The sequence below is a fragment of the Chanos chanos genome, chromosome 3 (genome assembly GCF_902362185.1).
Source record: "Chanos chanos chromosome 3, fChaCha1.1, whole genome shotgun sequence".
NCBI classification, from domain to species: Eukaryota; Metazoa; Chordata; class Actinopteri; order Gonorynchiformes; family Chanidae; genus Chanos; species Chanos chanos.
In genome coordinates this window covers 45,748,687-45,772,352 of record NC_044497.1, presented here as the reverse complement: position 1 = coordinate 45,772,352, position 23,666 = coordinate 45,748,687, and the positions used below count along the sequence as shown (strand labels likewise).

Below are 23,666 nucleotides of genomic sequence, written 5' to 3'. Positions count from 1 at the left end.
CAATCCAAACGTCAACGTCAGCAGATAAGAGGCTTCCCCAAGACGGCCCCCCGTCGTCATGACTACCTCATACCAGAGCCAAGTAAACAGTCACGCATTCCCGAGGAACTCCCAGGAAAAGGGTTCCCTTGCCGCCAGCCGTCGTTCGTCCTCGCTGTTATTGTTTTGGTTTATGTTACCTCAGCAACAAGGCAAGCAGGTGCAAGCGGCGGACCGTCTTTGTGACACTCGTGCACCCGGTCCTCTGTACTGTTGTTGAGAGACAATGACGCAGTAGTAAACCGTCACGGGGGACCTGTCTTGTGACTTTTTGCCTTCTTTTCTTTACTCTTTTTTTAAACTCTACGCCAGAGCACTTTCGTGATGTTCTCACGAAAGCGCAAGCGCGATACTTGACAAATGCGTTTGCTCTGAAATTCCCAAAGGAATTTTAGAGGTTTGACCCTACCGAGAGCCCGACCGCGGTGTACAGCGCCAGTCACTGGGGAGGCAAACGGCTCGTAGCCTCTCAACACAAACACAAACCAGGACCATCTGCAAAGTTGGCATCATTCCAAGAGCAATATTACACTCGCGTTCTCCGCTCTGCTCTCGTGATGTCAGGGCCATGGGTGTAAATGGTTTCTACTCCGTGTTCAAACGTAAATCTGTTGTGCTCTGGGGACTGGGACAATGACCTTTTTTCGCGTGTGTGTCATGACGCTGTTCAATTCATTTCTGTCTATATTAAAGGAGTAATAAAGAAAATAAGAAGAAAATAATGCTGAATAACAAGAAAATAATGCTGGGAAAAAAACCAACTTTATGATGACACATCAGTGTTGTTCAACACTGGTCGGCTCAGTAGACTTGATATATGTATATCTGTCTTTCTTAAGATCCATTCTCAGAGGGTCAAAATAATTGCATTTTTTGCAGTTCTTGTAATACACTCATTGTATATTAATGAGAGCAGCAAGCCAAAGTGAAAATATCCCAGCTTCAGCCAGTTAGTTAGATCCCATCCAGTCTGCAGTTCTGCAGTGTCCTCACAGAGCATTTGAAACATTTTCAAAACCGCAAGTCCAGGGCATCGTTTACTCACATACCTCTGGAGTCACGCTGTGCTGGCCTGCACAATGTTTGAGAAATGAGACTGCTAGGCATTCCTGTCAAGACACATATACAGCTCTCAAGCAGGTCATTGGCTTCCACTTACATGTGGTGTTTAAGACTGATAATGACCAACTCAGATAAATGACTTGTAGAAGGTTACCATGACACCAAATGGACTTCTGATGTTCCTATTGAGTCATGTAAATGTGGGAGCGGTGTGGACAAGGGTGGATTTTTTACTTTATAGGTTCTTTGGGAATTCTAGCTAGAAAATGACTGAGAATGGTTTTAAACATTTTTTGTGTGCGTGGTGCATTTTGTGCAGATCTTTCATATAACATCAAGAGGTTTTTATTTTCACGAGTCCTGCTTTGACTGCTTTAACATGGTAAGAAAAATATTTCAGCGATGACTCTTCTATTCCCACAGCCCACCTAAAAGCCAGTCCTTTACTGTTATTGGAAGATAGAACCTCTTGGTATCTCCTTTCAAGTCTGGGAAAAGACCTAGACTTCACTGTGCTTAGACAATGCTGGATCCTCTGGCCTAGTTACTAACAATCCGTCAACTTTGCTAAAACTTGTTGACACCAAAATCTGTTCATACTGTGGACGGTGGTGGAGGTGGTGGTGGTGGGCTGGGGGTTGGGGGGGAGGGGGGAGGGGTGCTGGTAACACAGTGAGAACAATGGCACAATACATGGCACAATTGACAGAGCCTGCCAACCGAAAAGACCCATGGATAACTCTGCAGGATCGGCCAGAGCTGCTAGTAGCCCAACATTAATAGTTACAGGCTTTCAGAAACTTTGAAAATGAATAATGGATAATTCGTTCGTTATTTTTGCGATGATCATTTAGAAATATTGTGTACATAGGTTGCTAAATAGTCTCCATAAAAAGGTAATATGGACAAAATGTATATATATATGTATACAAATGGACATATATACAACTGGACAGGGCTAAGGAAAATGTCATGCTCACTCTTTAGCCAACCAGTAGGTTAATGGGGGTTTCAACAAACTTCTCTAGCACTGTCAAATCTTCTAGAACGGCTTTGGAGAAAGTACTAGTAGAAACAGTTAAGAGAATGTTTCTGATTGGACCCAATCAATTTTAGGCCAGTTTCAGCTATTTTAATTCTTGGAGGAATGAAAAATAAGACACTATCATAACTAGATGCTTTGGGCCATTTCTGAACTCACAGAACATGCTGCCACACGCTTTTTTAGACATGAAACTTATCAGATCAAAGTAAAGTTTCACTGGAAAATTACTAATGTTGCATGCTGTACCTAGCATTTACATTATCAGTACATAATCTGACTTTGAAATGACTTTTATGTGTTCATAATATTTACACTGGATAATAGAGATGTAATGGTTTAGGAAAATGAAAACCATTAACTTTATTTCAGTTCACAGCACACAGAGAGTCTGGTAAAATTCCTAGGAGAACAAAAACACTGATTATTGACAGGTATCGATTATACTGACTATATGCATAAATGGAAAACATCTGGTTTTCGTTCACACTTTAATTAATCAAATCCATTAAGTTTTTTTTAAAAAAAATTGCATTAAACACATTTTGAAACGCAACTGAAAATATGTTGCATGACTACAGATCTGATCACTTGAGAAAGTTCCCAAACTGAGTGGCTCTATCCTGTACGTTTTTTATACGTGTTCCAGGAGTTCTGCTTTATGACAGATATTATGTTGATACCAGTATAAACCAGTTGATACTGGTTTAAAAGGAAAATTCATCATAGCTGTGACTTAGCATGATCATGCTAATCATAATACAATCATACTAAAAATCATACAATTGTAAAATACTTCATAAATTATTTTTTCTCTGTTACTCCTGATGACATGCACACTGCTGTTGGTGTCAATCAACCGTTAATCATTGACAAAGTAGTAAAAAACTGCAGAGTCATGGCCTTTACAATATCTGCAAGTACAGTCATGCATTTACAGTATGCAGGGCTAGGACTGATCAATCTCCATTGCGTAGGTGCTTTTTTAGTGGTTTTACACCAGTGAATACATGTTTAAATGCACATGAACAACCAAACGTTCTGAACCATGGAATTACAAGAGAAGTTCCCCATGTTCTGAATATTAATGACTAGCGTGTAACAGACAACCAGTAGCAAATTTAAAATGTTCTGGCTGACATGGGGGAGGGGAGGGGACTCCCCACCCTCCTCTTCTGATGTCCTCGTCTGTTCACATCGGCAGAATTTCCCCTCCAGCCACTGCCACATCTGTAGCTCTGTAACACTCAGATGATTAATATTCAGGAACACATTATAAAAGTCCTTCATCCAAATTAAAAAAAAAAATTATATATATATATATATATATATACACATATATATGAAAATGACAAGTTTAAGAGTTCATGTGATGAGAAGTAAGATATAACACGAGAACAACTAACGTGAGAACAACTGTTGTTTTTTTTTTTTGTTTGTTTGTTTTTTTTTAGAGTGAAATGTCTCTGTATAACTGCGTGATTACCTATCATTGTGCAGAGTAGACCTTGAGTGTTGAAGGCTGGGTTTTTTGTACGTCTTGGAGCTCCCTCCAGAGGATGCTTTTTTTATAGCCACTTAGTGAACCCTCAATCCAGAGTCAAGTTCCAGTCTGTAATAAATTATAAAAATTTTATGCCAAATTACTTTCAATTAAAATGGTACTATCACTTTATGACATTTACAGAAATTGCACCGGAAGCCAGAACAACGACGAAAGGAAAAGGACATAACCACAATAGCATTTAATTGTCACCTTGTTATTTCAATATCATTATTCACTGTCATTCATCAGAGAAAAGTTTAACATTTATGTATAATCTCTTGTTTCCAGTGTGTGTGCCTTCTATTGTTTACGGCTCACTAGGTTGTAACCACAGAGCCACACCCTTAGCACAACACACAGAACTGGTCATGTGAGTTTGGCTGGAAAAGAGTCAGCAATCCTAGGCATGAGAGAGGGACTTAAAACACACACAGGTTTTCAGGAGAGATTTATTATGTGTTGCACCTTCAAGTCTGGAACTGAAAAGTGTAATTGTGTGGATTAAATTGTTTGGTTTACTGTATTTTTGTGTTGCCTACTGACAAGTGACATGTCAGTTGATCTACATACTGTTAAAAAATGGAGGTGCTTTATGAACAAGTATGAAAGTCTTTAGAAACATGGATTTCACTGCCAGTACAAGACAAATGGTATAACAACAATCGAATAATGTGACTCTGGAGATTACACAGTCAATGCTAGGTACTTCTGTACTGTAACGTTGAATTTATAGTGGAGTTATTTGTCTGCAGTAAAAATACAAATAGCAAAATAGTACTTTGTAACAGGTGTAACAAAAAAGTCAGAGTTAAATAAAGCATTAATGATAAAATTAGAACAAATCGTCATGACTTCAATATTTTTTTACATATTTTAATATCTTTAAAATCATTATTTTTTTTACAGTAGCAGTAAGAATCACTTACAGCCAAAATAAGTTCTTTTCAGCCTGCAAATGTGAAGTTTTCATTTGTGCCCACTCCTTGTTTGACCATACAGTGGGATTTTCTGATCTTAAGTCTACTTTTTGAATGTATTTTAATTTATAACGTATTTTAATCTTTAATGTATTCTGATGTGGCCTTTAAAATGGACCTTTTTTATTCTTTAATATGTCTTTCACATTAGTTAAGTACATCTAGTCATTAAACACTTTAAATATCCTCCTGCTGATTACACCCATGCCCTATATGTTCTGTATCTATGAACATCACACCCACTATCTCAATAATACAATACACACCTTACTGAAACCCCCCTAACACACACACACACACACACACACACACACACACACACTCAACAATATCCCAACATAAATGTACCAACATGTTAGTACCTACTGTTGATTTTAATCACAATCCCTCCAACGCCCTCCAATGACTCATTCAGCCTCTCGGTTGGACGCAGACACCCAGTGATTCACCGTCAGCTGGCTCCCTAGCCTTAGCCTGTGCCTGCCGGGGTGTGTCCACAGAACCAGTCATTAGAGAGGTTTCAGGCAAAGTGATGCACTGGGAATTCTTGGACCTGATTTCAGATAACTATCTCGCAACTGGTAAAATTCTGATCGCTTAATCTTTGCACAGCAGCACAGTACAGTGTGGGAAAGTGTCTGACATATAGCAAGATGAGATTTTAGGTGTCCACACCTATACCCATTCATAAATAATTATAGTTATTAACTAGATGCCACATACTTACATTTTATACATGAACATGTGATGCGATGAGAAAGGGACATCTCTTTCATTGTCATAAACACACGCACACGCACACACACACACACACACACACACATATATACACATATACACACATATACATACACACAAAACCACTCAGGTACACACACACACACACACACACACACACATACACATCTTGGAAATTATTTACTTCTCACAAGTTATCTGATGAAGAATATTGAAGTTACTGTTTCCATTAGGTGTGAAAATGTGCAGACAAACTGAACTGGATAGTGTGATCTCCTCCAAATAATTTTGTCTGTAGGTGGCAATGTTCTCAAAAACATTGTTCATGTCAGAAGAAAAGTAGAGTGTTCCAGCTAACCTCTATTTATATGATGTCTACACTGGGGCCTACAGATGTCAGAATGTGTGTGCCAGTGAACAGGGTGACCTATGTATTGTGTCAGAGCAATTTTCTTTCATTTAATTCTTGAATGTTAAAACACATTGTGTGTGTGTGTGTGTGTGTGTGTGTGTGTGTGTGTGTGTGTGCACACGTGTTGAAAGGAAACACCTGATGCATTATTCTGTTCTGTAAAATTTCCTCTTAAAAACATCCCATTGCTTTAGGACAGTGAAAGCCACTCGAACTGTGGACTGGCCGCACTCGTCCTCCTGTTGTCCTCTGTGTCCGTCTCTTGCACAGATCATTAAAATGCATGGCAATCACTAACAGATGTTGTCTGAGTTGTCTGGGTAGGTAGTGGTCTGTGTAGGAGTGTATTGTCATGTTTAATGAAACTAAGAAAGATTATGTGAGTACTTCACGAATTTTCTTCATTCTCCCTGCTCTTATCTCACAAATTCTATCTGAACTCATATTCCATTTTTTTCTCTGCTAACATGTCACCCTAGGTCCATGCAGCAGAGCTTAGAGCCACTTCATTGTTATTGCACTGTGTTTAACAAGTCTTATTGACAGAGACTGTAAATGTGCTAAGAGACTGAGGTTTAATAATCTATCTATCTATCTATCTATCTATCTATCTATCTATCTATCTATCTATCTATCTATCTATCTATCTATCTATCTGTCTATCTATCTATCTATCTATCTATCTATCTATCTATCTATCTATCTATCTATCCATCTATCCATCTACAAAAACTGTGCACTGTCAGTGAAAATATGAATGCGTTTTATGAAACTGGTTAGTTGGTTCAGTCACCATTGTATTGACATGCTTTCTTATTTACAGCAGAGGGCACCACCCACTCATATTTACACTCCTACAAACACCTGCACTGTTGGCCAGGGTGCTGCTTGTTCCCAACTTCAGAGATGGGGTAACAATGGTTAAGGGTATGTTTGAAAAATTATTAGCGACACGTTAGAAATAGTATCTCAGTATTGCCCCATTTCTCCAGATTAAAATGAAGCTTTATTGAAAAGTTTGGGATTTTTTATTAGTGAAATTAGATAATTGTTTATTTAACCAAGTAAATCCCAATGAGAAAAATGTCTTTTTCAAGGGAGATCTGGTAAATACAAGGTCTACAGTGGTATAATATATTTTGACTGGCTAAAATATTTTACTCTGTATTCATCATTACCACCATATGGCTTATGATTTGCTGACAGTGCATATATGCACAATTTAACACAAATTATTCAATGCTTAGTAAATACATCAATGTGTATAATGTGTGTTCATACTGCAAAGTCAGTATTAAGGAAGTATTACCTTCTGTTTCTGTTGGAATTTACTGAAACATACGGAGGCAGAAGAGAGAGAAGGAAGTAAACGCATCTGTTATACCAGAGGAAAAAAGCAGTTTGTCCAGTTTGACACCTTGCTGACCAGTGGAAATTTCCATCCTTCCTAGACAATATGGGCTGAGATAACTGACCATACAAAATAATGCAATAAACACTGCTTTAAAGAAAAAGGAATAAAGTAACATACCAGAATTGCCACAGATTTAGTTATCAGCACATGACATCAAGTCATGAAGAACAAAAGTCAGAATCTCAGCATGTAGACATGATCAGAACAAATAAGCATTCAAGAAGTCTGGTGAGTTTCATCAATGCATTACCAACTGTAAGTAAGCTCTAATTGCCCTTATTCATTTATCTGGTCTACAAAGCAATTATTAATTAATCATGGCATCACACAGTCTCAGCTGCCTCAACAGTTAGCCCATTAAAAAAGATGTCACAGGCTCAAGGGGAGAAGATAAGTGGCATTAATTGGCGCTGGAACACTTCAAAACAACAGCTGAAATGATACAATTAGGGCAGGTCTGTAATGCCACTTCAGAGGACATTTGGTAATTGGGGTGGGTTCTGGCAGCCAATCGAATGGCGGCCTTTGTTTGAAGTATGACCAATAAATATGCATGACATAAGGACAAAGAGAGCATTGTCTCAATAAATAATGCAAAGCTAGCCAGAGAGAGAGAGAGAGAGAGAGAGAGAGACAGACAGAAAAAGAGAGAGAGAGAGAGAGAGAGAGAGAGAGAGAGAGAGAGAGAGAGAGAACAGAAAATTTGCTTAGTGTGTGTGTGGCAAGAGCAGGTGTGTATGAGGGAGGGTTTTTCAACAGAGGTGAGGAGAGGAGATGAGAGGAGAGGAGAGGAGAGGAGAGGAGAGGAGAGGAGAGGAGAGGAGAGGAGAGGAGAGGAGAGGAGAGGAGAGGAGAGGAGAGGAGAGGAGAGGAAGCTTTCTGCTTGATTAGTGATATACAACCGGTCGCCTGAATTTTTTCTTTCTTTCTTCACTGTCTATTTGTCTTTCTCTCGTTATTTCTTTTTTCTTGCTTCTCTCCCTCTTCCAATATCTTTCTTTCTCTAAAGACTGTGGTATCAGCTACAAGTGTCAACAAAGCGAATCCTACTTTTATTCACCACACCAAACCTGATAGTATCAAAAGAATTCTCTTTCCTCTCTGTTGCTATTTTTACCTGTTATTGTTCTTCCTGTGTTACATAACAATGCCCGGCAAGAAATAAGATAGCAGAGCAAGTACAGGCAGTTACCGTTCTTTCACGCCAAATCTGTGCAGCGCATGAAAAAGTGTTTTTCCTCCATGCTGCAGAATGTACTTCCTGCATGTTGGGCAGAATTACTGAATGAGTCAAGTGAGATCACTGTCCTTGCTTTTTGTCGCTGCACCATAATTGGTAAGAACCTTAAGGAGTTATTGTCTTTTCAGAAAGTAATTGTAGGTAAAGGCAAAGGTTGAGCTAAGCAGAGACATGTAGCAAGTATTTGTAGAAGTGTCATGTCAGACTTCTTTTAATTGGCACCAACCTTCTTCCCGTGGCTCCAGACGCCTACTGCTGCACCCAGACATTAATACGCTCTGTTCCCAGCTTCGTTTATAAATGATATGAGGATTTAATTGTCCCTGGACTTGACAGGAGGCACCATGCAGTATGTCAGATTTTGTTTCTGCATCTCACCACACTCTGTGTTCACAGAGTCCAAGTCTTTTGTTATCTCGTACAGGGCTTGTCTCTGGCATGTAATATCTGTCTGGATAAAAGACATGAAAATGGAATTTTTGAAAAAGTCTGCTATTCAGTTACATCAGTGAAGACTGTGATCTCCTAAAGATGACTAATGTTTTATTTTGACATCTTTGGCAGATGTATTTGAATGCAGAGTTCTATGATCACTGGTAATTTCTAGAATCATATCTTTATTTCTGAGATTTTGATTACAACATCGCAAGCACTATCAAAAAAATGAGATTTGTTTTCTAAACTTCAGTGCTTGACAAAAACAAAGCCACGAACAAAGTATGGGTTTTTATCACATTATGATTTTAAACGAGATAAGTATTAGGATAAACAAACATTTCACATCCTGTTACCCTTGCTAAATCAATACAGTGATCGATGGGACACGAAGACTGTCTGCAACCCAGAGTCTGGAGATTTATATTATAAATCAAAGACTCCAGCCGCTCTCAGCAGACAGATAGACTAACAAACACAAAAAACTGTGGTACTGGACTACATTTCAGTCAGACTGTAACAGTTTACAGTTACTCCAACTTCACCCTGGCACACATTTTCATTAAAAACATATTAAACAAATAAACTGTCTCCCAACAGCAGTGACCTGTGACACTGCAGATTTACCCAGTAAGTCTCATCCTGCCGTAATCACTGGCACTCCACAATTTCAGCAGTAAAGAAACAAACAAACACACACACACAAACACACACACGCACACGCACACACACACACGTGTGCACACACACACGCACGCACACACACACACACACACACACGCGCACACGCACACGCATACGCACGCACACACAAACTGGATGTAATTGATGAGATGAAATGCCGGTATGCATCATTCTGTGTCTGCACCCAGGACTGTTCATTGTTGGTCAGTCTAGAGGGAAGATGGTCAAAACACAGCGGCAAAAACGGCAATTAAAACAGATAAAAAATTGATGCTATTCAACACAAATGCTCTTTTCCATCAGACACTTTGAAATGAGTTATATCCCAATGAGGAACAAATGCTAATACAAAGCAATGAAATTACTGTTTTGATTTTTTTATTGAGGCTTTTTAATCTGTGAGTACACATTAACCACACTCTCTTGAGTAATAACCTAGTAACAGGCATGTTTTACTAGCTCTCAGATTTTGTGATTCACTTTTTCTTTCTTTTCTTTTCTTTTTTTTTTTTTTAATAAAAACCCACCTTTCAGTAATTCCACCCTTTCAGTAATTCCATTCTGGTTGCATATCCATCACTCAACTGATATTTAACCAGTACCAAAGAATTCAAAACCATACATCTAACATGGATAGACACATTAGCTTTTGCTGAAAAAAGAGAGAGACAACTTCTTCATAAAAATTGAGCAGCATTCTCTAAAAAGAAAACCTTGTAGCGAACAAAAACTGAGTGTTGCTCTTTCCTCTAAGCAGAATGTAATTATCAAACATTGCAATTTTAGTCCTAGGCAATCATCCAAGGCAACTAATTCCTACTGTTGGGAACAACTAGTCTTTCTGAGGGATACTTTCACCCTCAGCTCTCTCTCTGTAAGATAAAATTAAATACTTTTAAGCCAACAGTGAGAAAATAGCTGTGTTAAAGAGCAATAAAAGAATTCTGAGAGATCTCTGAAAGACCAGAACATCAGTTCTAATGATAATTGGATCATTGGGAGGAGACAGTCCCAAGGTTCAACTGACAATAGAAAAAAAAGTGTTTGCAATGATATAGAAATAAAGAAAAGTTTTCCAGTTTGTCACGGCATAGTTTTCAAAATTTCCCCACAGAGTTTTGTCTTGTGGCTTGGTATACATCTCTTGCTCTGCCTAGTCTTATGAAACTGTCATTTCCAAAAACTCTAATTACTGTAAAGTGATAATAGATAATGGCAAACTTTTTTTTAATTATCTGTGGAAAAGGACTGGACATAGAACATTGTTTTCAAGAGAACAGCCACAGGAGGGGTTAGTTTTTCTCCTTAACAATATCAAAAATATACTGGCCTAATAAGCACTTAACCATACTGGTCAAGTTCTGCATTGTCTTGCTTGGTATCGGGCCAAAGCTCTCAAAATCAGGCCCATTTCAGGCCCATTTGTGTGAGGCCATCTCTATTTGACACATGGTGTTTTTTGTTTTGTTTTGTTTTGTTTTGAATCATACACCCACATATTAACATCCAGGCTCATTCTCCGTTAGGGTGCTTCGTAATTAGTAATTTGTAATGCTCTTTATGGACTAGCTATGGAGGGTTAGATGGAGTAGGGAGAGAGAGACAGAGAGAGAGAGACAGACAGACAGACAGAGAGAGAGAGAGAGAGAGAGAGAGAATGAGAAAGATATCCCAGATTGCTTGTTTAGAGGGAAAAACAGTACTGATGAAGAACAAGAAAGGCAGGGTATGGTCATGACAAGAGAAGCCAGAGAGGGCTTTCATTTACATTTGAGTTGAGTCTATCATCTGAATATACCCACTGACCGAACACTTGCTTAATCTGTGACTGTCTTCTATTATTTAGGGTTGTATTTTCGGTTTGTTATAGCTCTTAATATTACTTTTATCATACCCACTGAAAGCCTTCTACATCAGGAGAGAAACATTTACATGACAGATCTTCAGTGAGTTTCACATGTTCCCTCTGTAAATCAGTATTAACACCAAAGCAACCTGTAGTAACAACTGGAAAGCCTCAGGTGCCAAGAACAAAAATATTACACCCACTATTCAATTGCCATAGATTAAATTAGCCTGCTTGCAAAAGGCCAGTTAAAGCTAAAATGTAATGAGGCCCCAAGCGTTTCACCGAGTGATGAGAATGCAGTGCTATATTTGGTCTGTCTACTTTTGTCCATTTAATCATTCATAAATCTCATTTCAGATGCATCACAATGCACAATCTTTCATTAACAGCAAGAGACCAAATATGAATGTAATATCATCGAAGCAGCTTGTGTAAGATGAGCATGAATGGTGTTATCAAGGAAATTGTTAGAATCTTGCTAAGAATTTCGTAATTACTTATTAGAAGAATTTGAATTTACTTTGAATCAATGATGTGTTTCGTTTTAGGTGAGGAAAACATACACTAATAGAGTAATCTGAGATATGGCATCTGATTGTTGTGAAATCTCCTTACAATGTTATGATATTTGTATTCTTTAATGAAATCATTTGGTTATCAATATGGTTATTCAATTGAAATGAGCGCTTGTGTGACAAAGTGGGTGGTGGGTGTGCTGCGTGGCTTATCCGCCTGAAATGAATCTTCTACTTCAGTCTCTGCGCAGGAAGTGGCGCGGCCGTGTCTTCGCGGGCGCGCACACACACACACACACACACAGATACACACACACATACACACACACCCCGCACACTCGCACAGCCACACACAGGAATCGCGTACCCCAGCATCAGCACCACAGGTTGCGCGCGCTGAGCCTCTCGCCCTCTTTAGATCCGCTGCGAATTCGGAAAGAGAAACTGACAACTATTGACAAATACCAAAAATTTGACAGCAAAGACGGAGATATTCTGGATATCGACTGTCTTCATTAAAGGAAAAAAAGGATTTAAACTGTAATCAAACAAAAGGCAAGGAAGGAACAGGTGGGTTTTCAATCCACAGTTTTGCAAACAGGTTTAAAATCATTTTCATTTAGTTTAAATAATTTGCTAACGTTAACACATTGAAACTGTTATCGAGTTCTAAGAGATCAAAATACATTTGTTTGGAGCAAAGTAAAGTGACATACATGTCTGATAACGTAGTATGATGTTTCGACCGGTGTTGAAGAGAACATCACTCACACTATATCAGGCGCCAAAAAACGTGCATGCAAATGTATGTTTATTGTGAGCATCGGTATTGAACATGTAAGTGATTTTGACATGCTGTTTTGTTATTCAAGATTTGAAAGGCTCTTGTGAAACACGTCCAGCCAGAAAAACTTGACTTAGCAACGAGAGCAGGAGGTGGGCGGTGGCAAACCAGTCAGTCTCCCACACGGTTAAATAGACAACTTCCAAATGCTAATTGCCCACACTGTGGCATCTCTTACAGGCCAATTCGGAGCGATAATGGATGTGTTAAAGAAAGGACTCACCAAAGCCAAGGACGGAGTTGCATTAGCAGCCGAAAAGACGAAACAAGGAGTGACCGGAGCGGCTGGCATGACCAAAGATGGAGTTATGTTTGTCGGTAAATATTACATAAAATCACATTTTTTTCTCGCTGCCCCTTCAGTATAGTTGAATATCTGCTTTGAAAGTTGTTGAAATGCCGTGTAGTGATTTTGTTGTCTCTAAATTCACTGTCACCATGGCATAGCCTATGAATCCTAATCTAGACTGGGCTGGCGGTGCTGTGTCTTAAATCTAATTTGTTGTAATTAAAAACTGAACAATGACCACACCTGTGTCGAAAAAAAAAGATATGTTTAATGGATCAAATGGAATCAAAAGGGACGTCTTGTAATTATGTTTACAGATGATCCTACAAGTGAAGACATGATAGACTAAGATTGCTATGTTATGTTTTTCATGATTTGATCACTTATGATTCAGACTTACATACAGACGCCCCCACCCACCCCATTTTCTCACCGCCTCAACATGACACACACACACACACACACACACACACACACCAACCTCATGTAAGCCTTTCAATAATTGGTTCCCTTTTCTGTTTTGTTCTTTAAAGGAACCAAAACCATGGATGGAGTTACAACAGGTAAACAAACAAACAAAAATCCTAGTTAACTATATCTACTGCCTTGTTATGAACTCTTATATGTGAACCAAAAAAAAAAAGAAAAGAAAAGAAAACCCGGCAGGCCTCGAGTATCAGACTGAACTAGTCTCAGAGGAGCAATGGCTGCCTAGCCTTCTGGTTAGCTGTAAGGTAAAGATCTAAAATAAGAGGACAAGAGGGAAAGCAAAAGAGGAGGAATATTCACATGGAAATGCACTATCCTCCGTGATACTGCATCAGTCAGTTGAAACCCACAAAGAAAATGAATGCTTATGGCCGTTTTTACTCATTGCGTTTGCTCTGTCTTATCTCTGAACATTTTTGTGAGTTTCCTGTACTCTTGCCTGGACGTACTGATGTAGAGAACATAATTTCTATAGTAATCACCCATGGCAGTGGAAGACTCTTTTGATTTCACAATACAATGCAATTCTATTCACCCAGCCAGAGATATCAAGGTTAACATTGCTTCAATAGATGGAGGTGGTCAGTGTATGATTGATATGGTATGTTAGTCTATGTACTTGCTGCCACAATGAATCATCCGATTCTGCTGGCCTCTTACATATTTTAATGAACAGATCTGGAGATGAATATATAAAGAGCTCACATAGGATTTATCTCTTATGAAAAGTAATTAGCCTTAAGAAAATGACTAGTGCAACATTCATTTTCACCTCAGTTTCATCCTTATTTTAGTCCTCTTGGGTACTACATTTGACCTTGCTTCCATTGTATCTCATGTTGCTGGACCTCCAGTGCTTGCTGTGTATGCTGGAATAGCAAATATCCTGTAAAAAAGCTCCTGTAATGTGGATAAATTTGACTGAATTATTTAGCTGCAAGACTGAAGGATCTTAAACTCTTTTCAGTTGGGGGTAGCACGATATCAGTGTTGTACTGCATTAAATGGCCGCTGGATCTTCAGTTTTATTTGTATAGCCCTTTACACAATGGATGTTGTCACAAAGCAGCTTTACATAATGCTGGATCTGATAGCACCAGTGAGCAAGCCCAGGGTGACAGTGGCAGGAAAAACTGCCTTAGACTGAGAAAGGAAGAAACCCCGGGAGGAAACAAGACTCAGCAGGGGAAGCCCATCCTCCTCTGGCTGACCCGGGGCGGTTAGACTAATTGATTAGAATATTACATAACAGCAGTATAAGGTTCAAGTCACAGACCAGCATGGTAACGGAAAGTTTTTGGAGGAAGTCACAAAAGATAATGTCAACATAATGTAAATGACTTTTCAAGTCAACAAAATGAATTCTTTAAAGAGCAGTCATGATGGTCAGGAAACATGAAACACTCAACAGTAAAAAGTCACCCATGTTAGAAACTGAAAAGACTAAAGTTGGAATGAAGAGAGAGAGAAGGAAAAGATGTGAAGATACAGAAGGACTGTTCAGGCATTTTTGTTTGCTGTTTCAAGCGTTGTCAGATTTCCTGCCACAGGCTAGGGATGTGGTCCTCACACACAATTGTTCCTCTGGTTTCAGGTGCCTCTCCCTCCAACCTACAGTCTTTTGTATTCATTGATCTTTTTAAAAACATGCACATATACAATATACCACACATTTGCCAGGACTCAGATACTAAATAGTCTTTTGAGTTTTTTTGTACAGCACCAATTTATTTCACGTTTTTTCCCAATTTTTCAAGCTACTACTCATTTAGACACTGCGTGTCAACATCTGTGTTTATTTAGAGAATTTACAAAACTAGAAGAAGAGTTGTATGTCACTCTGATTTTCACAAGACCATGCCGTCTGTTTGGGGGTTCACTCTATACCCTGTTGTTAATTTATAATGGATAATTTATAATGGGATTCTTTACTGGCCCCAGTCGCAGGGAAGACTGTGTCAGGGGTGTCCCAGGTCAGTGGTGCCATGGTAACCGGAGTTACGACTGTTGCCCAGAAGACTGTAGAGGGAGCTGGAAACATTGCTGCAGCAACTGGCCTTGTCAAGAAGGATACACCCAAACAGGTGAGCAGAACAAATAGTGGCTGGTGTATGGTGGAGTTTTTTTTGTTTGTTTGTTTTTTTTAACATTTCGATCTCAAGGCAATTGGTATATGAGGAATTAACGGTTAGAGTTGTTTGCATCTGAACTGGCAATATACTGTGACTGAGATGGAAACATAAGCATGTGCCTTCATTACCAATACAAGTCTTTAAAAGACTTTAAAACCACAGGATCATCAATGGACAGTCATTCAAACAACATTTGCAGTCCAGGATAGCAGTAAACAGGCAAAATGTTGAATATTTGAATATTTGTTTATGAAATGGTTTTTGGAGGACAGTCAAGTAGATTCTGTTTAACACATCCAAAACCTTCGACACTGGTAGAATAAAAGCCATGGTGTTGTACTGAAAATGACCTTGCCCACTGTTGTGTCACTGAAAAGTGCACCTCTGGATTATTTCAATATATACAGCATTAGCTTCATGGTAGAATCAACTGTGTCTATGGCGACAATAACATGTATTTATCTTTTTTATGAGTCCTACCTTTGTTTCCTTGTCTGTCTGGAATACCTACATGAGAAAACATGACCTATTTTCCTTTGAACATGGACAAAATGGTATATTCTGAAGACATACTGGCTGTTGAGAACAAGTCCTTTTGTTATTGTCCTTTCGACTAATGGAAATGCTTATATTCGCTGAGGTTACAGTATACTGCTGTATTGTTTTGCGGGAAAAATGTTTGGGTTTCTTTTTGGCCAAATTCTCTGTGCAGAATGAAAAAAACCAAACAAACAGACAACTGTCCTTCACATTGCACAAGAGTCTAAAAAAAACTCTTGAGATTGCTGGCCACAAGGTTGTGTAGAATTTGAATGCATTGGAGTGTTTAGTTTTGACAGTTTGTGAATAGGTTCCATTCCATGTTTTGGACTGTAAATTGTCAATTCGTGCTGTAGTGCCCTGGGCAAGATGTGACAAAAATTTCAAACCCACTCAGAAAGAAAACAGTTTTTGACCCATGTCTCTCTCTCTCTCTCTCTCTCTCTCTCTCTCTCTGTCTGTCTGTCTCTCTCTCTTTCTGGAGATGGAACTGGTCTTTTGAAAACATGTGTATTGATTTTGTAAACAAACCATTTTAAGCTTTAGTCCAAAGCATAAAAGAGAAGGAAAAAGAAAAAGAAAAAAACACACACACAATCAAGATTGTCTTTTGAAGATTTTTTTTTTTTGAACATATCAAAGGCACAACTCGCTGACAGAGTCGCTCTTGCTTTGACAGTCTGTGAAGGTGAAAAGTGATCATCATTCTCCTTTAATTCTCTCGCAGAGCTGAGACGCCTGTAGCCGAGATTAAAATCAGGCATTTGGCTCAGAGCAGTTGCTCACAGCTGATGAGTTTTGCTAGGCCGTAAGGGGGGGAGGGGGTGTCCTAACTGGTGATTCATCTGAAGTCAATAGCGTAAGCTGACGAGAATCATATCAGTCACGTATGCTATTAACAGTGTTTATCTGGTCTCCTGATCCATTAGCATGTGGGCTTCAGTCAATTCATCTCCTGCTGGACTAATATTAGAGTGGTGTTATGACAGTGTAAGGTATAATAAATGACATGTTGTGTGACACTATTTATTCAAAAAAAAAAAGAGAGAGAGAGAGCAACAAATAACATGAGTTGTTTCGGTGGTTTCAGGTGCTTTTGATCATGTAGGAGTAACTGTTGTTCAGTCTTTGTATATGTGAACTTCATTCATTAGTTTAGCACGAGATTACTGGACACTTGACAATAGATCAGACATGCTACAATGGTGCCACAGTGCTTAGTGTGTGCAAATGAAAATCTGCACATAAACTAACTATCAAACTAGACAAATGAATCTGAAGTTTAAGAAAAGAAAATCAAATGACACTTTCTGTTTTCAGAATCTCTCTGCTCCAAGGAACGGCTTCTCTGTGTGTGTAGTTAAACATACAGAGATCACCCTGTAACATTTTTTGGAGTTTCTGATTGCAGTAAATTCTGAATGAATTCTGAATGATGCCCTGTGGCTTTGTTAATGAGAGCAGAAAACATCTGTATGCATGTCCCTGTTGGTTCAGCTGCTACATTATTCACACTCTTAAGTAATATGCAGCATATCCATGCACATACTGACATTCCCTAAAACTCGTTTACTCTAATGCTCACAGCCATTTTAGCGTTGATTTATACCATGATGACTGAACGGTGCTTGGCGAGAAGAGAGATTACAAAATTAGCCTGTAATTATCAGATGCAATTATACTCTTATGACAAAATTCATTTTCAGTGTATATTCTAGCAGTAAATTAGCTTTAGAGGAAGCCTGAATGGAGCAGTGGTTTAAAAGAACAATCACCATTCAGTCTCTCTCATTCATCGCCTGATCTTTTGTCTTTAAGCTCTTGCAGTGGTGTTGTTGAGGGCTGTTGAGGTGGAGAGGAGAGGATGAGGGGAGGAGAGGGGAGGAGAGCTGGATTTGTCTCATTTAAAACACAGCCCTAGAGCGCGTGTGTCGCCCAGAGAAGGGACATGGATATCGATCAAATTAAAATAGGCCTAACCATCAAGACCCATCAACAGCTCACATCTCGAGGGCACAGCTCACACACACACACACACACACACACACACACTTTCCTTCAGTTCACAGCAGGTAAGGCCCCACATTGATCAATCTTCCTCTTTCATCTGTCTGTACTTGCACATCATCCATTAGACAGAAGGGAGTGAAGGATGACGAGACAGGGAGAAGAGGAGAGGAAAACCAGAGAGATCTGTGAAATAGGTTTAAGGCTCATTAGACTCTGATTCACTATAATTGTAGTCTCAGTCCCAGTGGTACAAGTGTGTATCTGTGAGGCAAAACAAACAAAGAGATAATAATAAAATTGTGTCGGTTAAATTACATGACAAGACGTTAAAAAAATATCACTGGCAATATCACCAGATGCTTGGCTTTAGGCCTCCTATATAACATCGTAAGCTGAAAAAATGAGATTGAATAACTTGCTCGTTCTATCCATCTCAGGCAATAAATACTAAAGTATTATGTTAATTGTAATCTGGAGAGGACAATAAATTCAAGATGTAACATATATTACAAAACAGCTGTAGCCTCCTAACAAATCAGGCATTTTTAAAATGCGTAGTTTTGAGAAAAAAAAAGAGAATTTAGGGAGTCTAGAAAGATCCCTTTATTTACGGGTTGGCAGAAGAGCAAGCAGGAGGCAGGAAAGTCAGACACAGTGGTGCATTCTGGGAATGAGGAGTGACTCTGGCGTGACAGAGAGAACAGATGGAGGGACGGTGGGTGGTGTTAAATGAAGAGGCAGGAGAGAACTGCACGTGTGCCATACCGCTCTAGTCCTGTCTGCTAAGACACAAACACACACACACACACAAACACACACACACACACACACACACACACACACATATACACACACACACACACACACACACACACACACACAAACACACACACACACACACACACACACACACACACACATACACACACACACACACACACACACGGAGAGGACGAACAGCATCATGTCACCTTCCAGAGGTTTGGTAGAAGCCACACACATACTTAGAGGGAGCATGGAAACCCTGTGATAAGGTGGCTTATAAAAGAGTGTCAGTCATACACACATTCGAACACATACACCCTCAGGACAGGGTTATTCTGCCTCTTGCCCGTAGCTTGTTACAGAAGGTCAAACCAATGGCAGACAGTAATCAAAGCCCAATCTCCACTCTGTGAGGTCTCAGTGTGTAGTCACAGTGTAATTAACTTTTGCTACATTACAATGTAGCCCCCACCATCTTCTATTCAATCAGTCTTCCAAATCACATTTCAAAGATTTTTTTTAACCTTTTTTGTGTGTAATTATGACTTCTGTTGAATTACTCACTAAAAGAATAATGTCAGCGTTAGCGTGACTATTAAAGTTGATTAAATGAATCACATAATTTGCTTCAGCGATAGAATCACGCCTATATATTTTAAACCTCTTTGGAGCGCTTCTATCATTGCAGCTTACATAAGGAATTGCTTTTCAAAATAAAAGGGGCAATTAATGTATAATTGCACCTGTCTCCTGCTAGTGTGTATTCTGTCCATCAGTTATCCAGACAGTGTTTTAAGAGAGCATACATTTGTCGTCTCTGGGTTTATGAGGGCGTGGTGTTTTTATTCGCCTTTCAGCAAGCTGACTTGCAAATATGCTTCACCGACATATATCACGAACATACACAAATTTGGGGATAGACATAGCTCTGTAAATTGTGCAAAACTGGAACCAAATCTTGTGCAGCTGCACTTTGTGGCCAATTTTATACACTTCACATGTAATGAGTGACTAGGGAATTGCTTTTGTCAATAGGATTTACAAGATAGGGTGTACGAGAAAACAGTATATATATATATATGCAATACATTAACTGAAAATAACTGTATCCTGTCAAATTATCCATGCATTGTCTGCTCAGACTCAAGGACGGGGGTGACACTACTTTAAAAACATAAAATAGTGTGATTAATATTTGTGTGTGTGTGTGTGTGTGTGTCCAGGAGGAAGCTAAAGATGTGCCAGTGGAGAATGCAGGAGAACTGCAGCAAGAAGAAGACAACAGCAGTACTGTCACTGAGGTACAGTCACAGTTTAGACACTTACACAACCTGGATCTCCACAGAAGCAGAGGTTCAAATCCAACTACTGCCCTTAAATGATACACACTGAACATGGGTAGGGTTTAAGTCAATATCAGTGGTAAACCTGAGTGAGGTATGCAAAGTTATTTATATTTAAGAGGTGAACAGACATTAGATTGAAGTAAGGTAACATTACAATCAGCATCAGTTAAGTAGAATAATACCAATAATATCAATACAACATCAGCCGTTCACACATAAAATATTACTCTTTCCACTCTATGAATCTAGAGCCTAATGTATCAATTATCTCACACAAAGACAGTGTGTATAGTGTAGCTGTTGTCTAAAAATGAGGTGAAAGAAACCTCTAAAAAAAAAAAAAAAAGCAGCGTCTTGCATTTACTCTGTACCTTGTTCTAGACTCAGATGCCCTTATTTTCATTAAGAGTTGTGTCTACAGATTTTCATACAATGCTAATAACAGATCAAATACTTCAATGTTTTTATTTTCTTTCTTTCTTTGTTTTTGCTTTTCAGGAGGAATCAGAGTAAATCCACTCAGCAAAATGATAATCGAAACTCAAAGAGCGAAACATTCCATGTAGCTATGTGAAAGTCCTGTCGTGCCTCGTTGTGGTTCTCTATGGAGTCTGTGTGATCTGTATGTCTGTGAGAAAGTGTGTATCAAGGTATTCCAGATTGCTTTGTGTGTTTGTGCGTGTGTGTGTGTGTGTGTGTGTGTGTGAGGGTCTTTCTGCACCAGCTGATCTCCACAGTGATTCCCTCCCACTGAGGAGGTCACCTAGTCGGAGAAAGGGTGTGTTCCGTTGGCTTTGTGCTTTGAAATCTCAGTTAAATGAACATGGTATGTAAAGACGTATACAGCTATTTACACAAAACACCTAAGTGTCTATATTACAGTAACTTATATTCATTCAAACAGAAATGTACTCTATTTTTGTGTGTAATTTGTCACTGTTGAACAAATAGAATTCAGTAAAGAGGTACTTGTGAGATTAAAGGTTTTTTTTGTTTTTCACGTGCAAATGAAATTTTCCAGTGGAGTTTCTCATACTAGCATGGTACTGCGTAAAATGACTGTGATATGGTTTATTTTGAAATGTTTAATGTATAATAAATTATAAAATGTGATACAGTTAATACTGTGGATTGGTCTTTAAACAATGCTGCTTTCCTACCACCATATACTGGAGATTTTCAAAATGGCACTTTTTGTTTATGGATCGCATGGCACCATTAAACATACTTCTTCACAAATCACAGCACAAATCTCTTGAGACTACAGATATCTCCACAGAAATGACATAAAAGAAAATCAAGTTTTATATTAGAAATTAAAGAACTGTTTTTGAAACTGAGACCTAGAATAGAGGATATGTTCCAAATCTTTATATTCCACACATTATCTTTGAGGATAATTACACTTCAGTTCATAATAATTCATAATTCATTTCAACATGTCTCACAAAACACGTCTTCACTAAAAATGATACAATATGTTGTGTGTGGAAACTTTGGGAAAACAAACTCAGTCTACAACTATTATAGTCTACGTAGTTTCATGTATTAGGCTTCATTATAAAAAACAAATTACATAATTGTATATTTTCATGTCAGGTCTCAGCACAAATGAATTGTGTAAATGAGGGTGCTATGAGTTTGCTGGAATATTTTTAATATCATAACAAACAGGAAATGAAGCTGTTGAAACTCCTGAGCACCTGCAATCCTCGGGGATGCACATGGCCCAGTGGCAGAGTGGTTACAATAGGTTACAAAGCACTGACAAAAGCTATAGTGACTACACAAATCATGCCAACTCTACATACAGCATAAAGACAGAGGTCAGATGAGTGTGTGAAATGTAGACTGTATCCGTGTACTATTGGTTGCTCTGGAAAGTTTTCCCTTTGGTCACTCATTGGCCATGTACCATATATCATGCCTCCCAATAGAGGGCAAGGTTGTGTTTATGGACAAGGACACGTTTATATAAATTTATATGACTGAGCACACGGCATTGTTGGTGAACTATTGGAGGACTGACCTTGAAAACTTATGTTTACCTTGCACAGCTGTAAAGAATACAGTAACAGTTACCCCATATGTTATGTCCCCTTAAAACACCAGATAACATCCATCAAAACCAACAAAATATCATTCAAAAATCTTAAATCTCCTGAATGGAAGTCAAACATAATGCAAAATAACCGTGAGCAAAAAAACAAACAAACATTACAATAGTGGATCTGCTGTTATGAGATACATGTAAAAGAATTGCCACAATGCACAACAAGCATACAGTCAAACCGATAATAAAGGAAATGGTGAATAGTTGTGAGTTCTCAGTCAACTCTACCACTTAGCTTCTATGACCTCATGGGAGGAGAAGTGTGGTTGGTGGATGCTGGTCACCATGGTAGCAGTGTGAGCGCAAGGTTCTGTGTCAATTAACATACGCCCTAGAGATTGTAGCAGCTCAACACGGGCAACGTCACAAGAGACATCTGCTCTCTACAGCACGGGACTAATCACAGCTGACCCCTGATGTGACTTCCCCCACCACACACAGTAGTTCAGGATAGTACCGGAGAAGTACTATAATATTACATTATTAGCAATTCATCACTTCATAAGGTTTAGTGTGTTCACGAATTTTAAGCCCAAGTGTTTTAAAGGGTTGTTTTGTAAAGCGTTTGAATGACATTGACTGATTTAATACAAAGAGAGCCGTGTCTATAAATGTAGCAGTCAGGGAAAAACATTCTCAGATTTAATGAGTTCTTCTGCAACCAAAGAAAGTATCTGTTATTAGAGTACTGTGTGCATGCAATTCACATACTAATGATTAAAAAGTAAGATGAGAAACTGCAGGGAAAAGAATATAAATTTGATCACAGAGGAATATTTGGGAAAATGGAAATCTATTGTATTTACTTTTGTATTGAATGTTTTATCTGACTATGACTCTCCGGTCTGAAAGTAGGGGAGTGAATACATTATAATAATCAGGAAGCTTTCACATTCACCTGGACCAATGAAGATACGGACGTTAAATTCATAAAACCCAATAAGACTCCATATTACCAAAGCTGTCACACATGGACCTCACTAAAGTAAAACCCCCTTTAAACACAGCACTGACATTTCAAATGGTATTTATGTGGCTCTGTTTAGAAAGAACAAAAGTCCTTTTTCTGTATTTTATTTGGCAAGAAGAGGGGAAAAGGCATTAACGAAGCTTTGTAATGATTCTTATTTTCTCAAAGGATGTTGGCTGCTATTTTTTAGGAGGGCTGTAATAGAAAGAAGAATG

General features: G+C 38.7%; 1 protein-coding gene across 1 annotated transcript; it reads left to right on the top strand.

The window, feature by feature from the left end:
* The first annotated feature begins 12,994 nt into the window (after positions 1 to 12,994).
* On the top strand, positions 12,995 to 20,881 carry LOC115807082 (alpha-synuclein-like). Its single transcript, XM_030767943.1, has 5 exons — positions 12,995 to 13,115; positions 13,620 to 13,649; positions 15,517 to 15,659; positions 20,246 to 20,323; positions 20,867 to 20,881. The coding sequence occupies exons 1-5, from the start codon at positions 12,995 to 12,997 to the stop codon at positions 20,879 to 20,881; spliced, it is 387 nt and encodes a 128-aa protein (XP_030623803.1).
* The last annotated feature ends 2,785 nt before the right edge of the window (positions 20,882 to 23,666 follow it).